Source organism: Diaphorina citri, unplaced genomic scaffold, assembly GCF_000475195.1.
Source record: "Diaphorina citri unplaced genomic scaffold, Diaci psyllid genome assembly version 1.1 scaffold392, whole genome shotgun sequence".
Taxonomy (NCBI): Eukaryota; Metazoa; Arthropoda; class Insecta; order Hemiptera; family Psyllidae; genus Diaphorina; species Diaphorina citri.
The window spans coordinates 34,141-40,545 of record NW_007377827.1 but is presented as its reverse complement, the minus strand read 5'-3'; the positions used below and the strand labels follow the sequence as shown (position 1 = coordinate 40,545).

Sequence of the window (6,405 nt, the reverse complement as noted above, 5' to 3'; positions counted from 1 at the left end):
AATTCTCTCATCAAAATAAATTGTTAACAAATGGTATACCCATCCGTAAAAGCCGGAGCTTGTGCCACGGATGGGGAATATGTTAAAAGATCTTAATAATAATAATAATAATAATGCTTATTTATAATGCTCGCATAGGACTGATAAGTCCCTTTACTCCAGCAGTAGTCTATTACTAATATTGTGGTCAAATTTTTAAATTATATTGAGGACAGAATTGCATACCTCTGCAGGGGTTGAACTCTTTACAATGTGAGTGTCTTGACAAATACACCACAAGGCAGGTTTATACCTTGAAGTAGGGCAAAAGCAGTTCCGATGGAAAAATAGAATAAGAAAGGTAAAAAAAGCCCATTTTCTCACCTTGGTCTGCGTTCAAATTTTTAAATTATGTTGTGGACAGAATTGCATACCTCTGCTGGGATTGAACTCTTTACAAAGTGAGCGTCTTGACTAATACACCACAAGGCAGGTTTATACCTTGAAGTAGGGCGAAAGCAGTTCCGATTAAAAATAGAATAAGAAAGGTAAAAAAAAGCCCATTTTCTCACCTTGGTCTGCGTCGTGTTCCTATGAATGACATTGTTCGCGTCTATCTTCTTGTGGAACTTGACGTTGTACAGCACGATCTGTCCATTACGGTGCGTCCTCAGGGGCGGATCCCACGTGATACAGACCACGTCCGGGGTTTGGAAGTGGTGCGAAATGTTGGCCGGGGGCCCCGTGGGGGGACCCTCGGGGGTGGTGTAGTATCGGACCGTCTCCTGGCCGTAGCCGATGTGGTTCTGGCCCGCGATGCGGAATTCATACTCGACACCACGTTCTGAGAAAAGAAAAGAAAATAAATAAATAGAAATAAGCTACCTATGCGGTAATTATTCAGAAGCCACGACAATGAAAAAGGAAGCTCCTTCTTGTGTTCCACCCAACCCTACCGATGTGGTTCTGGCCCGCGATGCGGAATTCATACTCGACACCACGTTCTGAGAAAAGAAAAGAAAATAAATAAATAGAAATAAGCTATCTATGCGGTAATTATTCAGAAGCCACGACAATGAAAAAGGAAGCTCCTTCTTGTGTTCCACCCAACCCTATAAATGTTGGCCGGGGGCCCCGTGGGGGGACCCTCGGGGGTGGTGTAGTATCGGACCGTCTCCTGGCCGTAGCCGATGTGGTTCTGGCCTGCGATGCGGAATTCATACTCGACACCACGTTCTGAGAAAAGAAAAGAAAATAACTAAATAAATAAATAGAAATAAGCTATCTATGCGGTAATTATTCAGAAGCCACGACAGTGAAAAAGGAAGCTCCTTTTTGTGTCCCACCCAACCCTATAACACTGGTCACTGCTCAATTGTAACAGCTCCTTTTTGTAGCAACTTTCCATTGACTTGACTTAACAAGTACCATGTATGCTTATACCAGCCCACAACTTCTAATTCGAATTTTAATCAGTAAAATAAGATTTAAACATCTTTCTCCACATACATTACTTCCCCATGGATCACTGAAGTTAAGAAACGTTGTGCGTTATTGGTATGTGGATGGGTAACCATTTGGGCGATAGAGTGGCTTTACCTGGTTCCTCTTGCTCTGTGTGAAGAGGTGGATCACTTGTCACTGAATGGAGTATAAAACCCTTTGTCACTAAAAACCTTTGCCCTAATTCAAATTTTAATCAGTAAAATAAGATTTAAACATCTTTCTCCACATACATTACTTCCCCCATGGATCACTGAAGTTAAGAAACGTTGTGCATGATTGGTATGTGGATGGGTAACCATTTGGGCGATAGTGTGGCTTTACTAAAGACAAGAAATGGCCAACTGAATAGTTTCATCTCCTGTGTAGTTGGTCTTCTTCTTGAATTTCTTCTCTAGATAACTGTTGGCTTCAGTTGTTTTAACACCAACACTGACAGCTTTGAAGGAGCAATAGTATCCGGCTGGGTCTGTTTTGTAAATGAGAGGTCCTTCATTCTCATCGTAGGAAATGAGGATCATACTACAGCCGAGAGGTCTCATCTCAGCATTCTGTGTGTACACTTGACTGATGTCAGCAATTCTGTTACACAGTTGATCAATGGGCATGGAGTATCCATGCTTATATTTGAAACTAGCGGCTTCATACCGTGCTCTCTGAACTTGGTATCTTGAGTCAGCTTGCATCCCCGTCATAACACAACCCACGGTAGGTGTCAGACTATACAGATTAGTCACTGTCTTGGGATCCACCAGAGAGTCAGGGACTTTCTTCTCGGTCGCTACAACCGCTGTGTCGACACCTTTGACAGCGACCGATGTCACTCCCCCTTGGTTGATAGCTTTGAAAGCATACTCCACTTGGTACAGTCTCCCTTCAGGAGAGAAAATTGTGATGTGACGATCGAAACCAGCACTACTACCGCGAGACATTGTGGTAAACTAACTGAGACACTCTTTACACGATAAAAAGAAGAAAAATCACAGAAAGTTGGTCGGAAAATTCGATAAATTTCGATTTTCCGCAAATTTTCCGACAAAAAATGAGACAACAAAAATTTCAACACAAATGAGAAGCGAGCAATGAACATGACACGGGAAAAATGATTGCGCATGCGCAGCAGAAGAAATCAATGGAAGCCCACTGCACACGATGCTTCAGTGGGGCCTGTTGAACGAATTTCTGTCGCAGGTCTATCTGGCCTTAACGTCTCGAGTATCCTCCCTAGTTAGAAAGGGCGTTTGTCGATTCCCCCGAATTTTTGATTTGTTTCTATTTCCGGTGTTCTATTCCCCCGACGAAATATTTGGGTAGCCATGGACTGGATGTTCTATTCCCCCGATCTTGTGTGTACAGGTATAAAATTAGATTATGTCGATTCCCCCTCATAACAAGATATTAATTATGTAATACCTTGATTTTGAATAGTAATGTTTTGAAGTTCATCTGGTAATCATGGTATCAATTAAATTTGTGACTAGTGAACGCGGCAAAGAACTTTTAATTGATGATAGTTATCTAGGCGCACGGCAGTGCACCAGGCCAAATTCTGGCCTGAGCACGCCAGTGTGTATATTACACGAAACATTTCGACGCATTTTTCATTTCTAGCTTTACCGGAAGGGGTAGAAAAAACGGTTTGAAAATAAATTCTTTTAAATATAATTCTTTTAAATAAATGGATTAATTTTTATTACTTTTTGAATTAAAACATGTTTTTCATTTTTTGTTTATCGGGGGAATAGAACTATACCTTTCTTTTTTTCTATCGGGGGAATAGAATCATACCCTTCTGGCTTCAAATTTTGCAATCGGGGGAATCGGTATAAAATGGGGGGAATTGAATGCTGTCCCCTTTTCATTAATCAAAGGACATGTTAAAAAAAATAGGGAGAGGGAGAACATGAAAACACGTACAAGTTTCTTTGGAACTAAATTTGATAGGTATCTGGTGCGGCACCCAGTACTACTGATAGGAACTAAATCCGGAAGGTTTACTCACTTTTGAAATTGTCTACTGCGAAGTGTCATTTGCATCAAGCGATTTTAAGTGACATAACCCAGCGACAAAAGTCCAAAAACATTTCGCAGTCAAAAACAGATTTTAAAAAACATTCGATGAAGCAATTGGGGAAGCCAAGATACAGATGGTTGGTGGTTGACGTTGGGACACCCAAGGAGTTGCAGAACGACCGCACAGCGCAAAAAGTAGCCGAATAAAAAAAAAAGATACAGATGGTTGGTGGTTGACGTTGGGACACCCAAGGGAGTTGCAGAACGACCGCACAGCGCAAAAAGTAGCCGAATAAAAAAAAAAGGTCGAAAAAAGTGGACAGAAGAAAAAAGACAAAAAGTAAGTTTCAGTTAGACTGAAAAATGACAAAAATACAATTTCAAAATACAAAAAAATACGTAGTTCAAAATCTGCCTCAAAAATATCCTACAGTAACTTTTTACGTAAAAAAAAAGAGTGAAGTAAAAGGTCAGGTTAGTCATCTTGAATACCAAAAACTCAGAAGTAAATTTCACAGTTTGGTGTTGTGAAATTCGACTAAAAATGAAATTTCCACAAGCTGGTGATATTGACGGAACGTAACACACTCAACACAGATCTTATAGCAAAATTTGATCCTGGTCTGTCACGGACCAGGAGCGAAGAACTCGGAGAAGTTAATAAAATGACTTCAGAGCTAAATTGTACATAGCTCCAAAACGGAGACGAAAGAAAATTGAAAAACTTAGGTACTTTAAAAATATACCTATCGCATAGGTAACGAAAATAGGTACCTCATAGCTCCAAAACGGAGACGAAAGAAAATTGAAAAACTTAGGTACTTTAAAAATATACCTATCGCATAGGTAACGAAAATAGGTACCTTATGATTACGATAAAAGTACGTGATTGTTAGAAAAAGAAACGAAAAATATGACACAATGTGTTAAAAAATAATGGTCAAAAACAGAACGAGGTAGGTCATTAATTAACCCCAGGAGAAAATTGGAAAGAAAACAAAATGGGTAAAACTCAAAATGGGTATGTATATCAAAAATTTGACACAAATAAAATCAAAATCGGAGTACAAGTAGGTAGGTAATGTCAAAAGTCACGAGAAAAAATGACGCGAAAAAGAAACTAGTCGATTGAACTCAACAAAAACTCAACTCAAAAAGAGTCAAATGAACAAAACAATACACAGGGTTGTGAAGAAAATAAAAACTGTAGAACTTTTAAAAAACTTAAAAATCAAAGGGAAAAAACGCCGTATTTTTTGAAGTGACGGAAAAAATCAACAAAAATCAAAATCAAAAATTCAGGGATTTGTGTTCGGTACAGGGGGAGACTTGGTTTACTCACTTTTGAAATTGTCTACTGCGAAGTGTCATTTGCATCAAGCGATTTTAAGTGACATAACCCAGCGACAAAAGTCCAAAAAGATTTCGCAGTCAAAAACAGATTTTAAAAAAACATTCGGCACAAATAAAACCAAAATCGGAGTACAAGTAGGTAGGTAATGTCAAAAGTCACGAGAAAAAATGACGCGAAAAAGAAACTAGTCGATTAAACTCAACAAGACTCAACTCAAAAAGAGTCAAATGAACAAAACAACACACAGGGTTGTGAAGAAAAAAACTGTAGAACTTTTAAAAAAACGTAAAAATCAAAGGGAAAAAACGCCGTTTTTTTGAACTGACGAAAAAAATCAACAAAAATCAAAATCAAAAATTCAGGGATTTGTGTTCGGTACAGGGGGAGACTTGGTTTACTCACTTTTGAAATTGTCTACTGCGAAGTGTCATTTGCATCAAGCGATTTTAAGTGACATAACCCAGCGACAAAAGTCCAAAAACATTTCGCAGTCAAAAACAGATTTTAAAAAACATTCGATGAAGCAATTGGGGAAGCCAAGATACAGATGGTTGGTGGTTGACGTTGGGACACCCAAGGGAGTTGCAGAACGACCGCACAGCGCAAAAAGTAGCCGAATAAAAAAAAAGGTCGAAAAAGGTGGACAGAAGAAAAAAGACAAAAAGTAAGTTTCAGTTAGACTGAAAAATGACAAAAATACAATTTCAAAATAAAAAAAATACGTAGTTCAAAAAAAATCTGCCTCAAAAATATCCTACACTAACTTTTTACGTAAAAAAAAATCTCAAAAATACGGTCAAAATATTCCTATTTCTGGTAAAAGCACGAACCCTTTTAAGTTTTTAAAAATATTTTTGTGATGCAAAAAACTTATCAAAAATCAAGTGGACTTATAAAAATGCATGCTACATTGATATTTTGCACTCGCATTTTTTGTATGAAACAATACAAGGTATTTATTAACGCTCTTTGATGTTTTCTGCACTTTGAAATTCGACCCATTTGTTTTCTTATTTTTGCGAAAATCGTATTGGCTGAAATGATTCACATAAATGGTAATAAAAAGGAAAACTCCAACCCCAACGAAGAAGTGCAAAGAGAAATAAATATACGGAACGTGAGCCAAAGAGGATACAAAAACGATACATTAAAATAATAATCGATTGGGCATGGAGTATCCATGCTTATATTTGAAACTAGCGGCTTCATACCGTGCTCTCTGAACTTGGTATCTTGAGTCAGCTTGCATCCCCGTCATAACACAACCCACGGTAGGTGTCAGACTATACAGATTAGTCACTGTCTTGGGATCCACCAGAGAGTCAGGGACTTTCTTCTCGGTCGCTACAACCGCTGTGTCGACACCTTTGACAGCGACTGAAGTCACTCCCCCTTGGTTGATGGCTTTGAAAGCATACTCCACTTGGTACAGTCTCCCTTCAGGAGAGAAAATTGTGATGTGACGATCGAAACCAGCACTACTACCGCGAGACATTGTGGTAAACTAACTGAGACACTCTTTACACGATAAAAAGAAGAAAAATCACAGAAAGTTG

At 38.7% G+C, this 6,405-nt stretch overlaps 1 protein-coding gene across 2 annotated transcripts in view; it reads right to left on the bottom strand.

Annotated features, from left to right (window-relative positions):
- LOC103508369 (proteasome subunit alpha type-6) overlaps positions 1-2,561 on the bottom strand; it is a 26,997-nt gene extending 24,436 nt beyond the window's left edge. Inside the window, exon 1 of one of the 2 annotated variants that reach the window (XM_026822993.1) lies at positions 2,302-2,561. In XM_026822993.1, the coding sequence (XP_026678794.1) occupies positions 2,302-2,414 (113 nt within the window). In that variant the 5' untranslated portion in view covers positions 2,415-2,561. Of the gene's footprint in view, positions 1-1,854 lie in introns of both variants that reach the window. The other variant, XM_008472915.3, reaches the window with a different exon arrangement.
- Between the last annotated feature and the right edge of the window lie 3,844 nt (positions 2,562-6,405).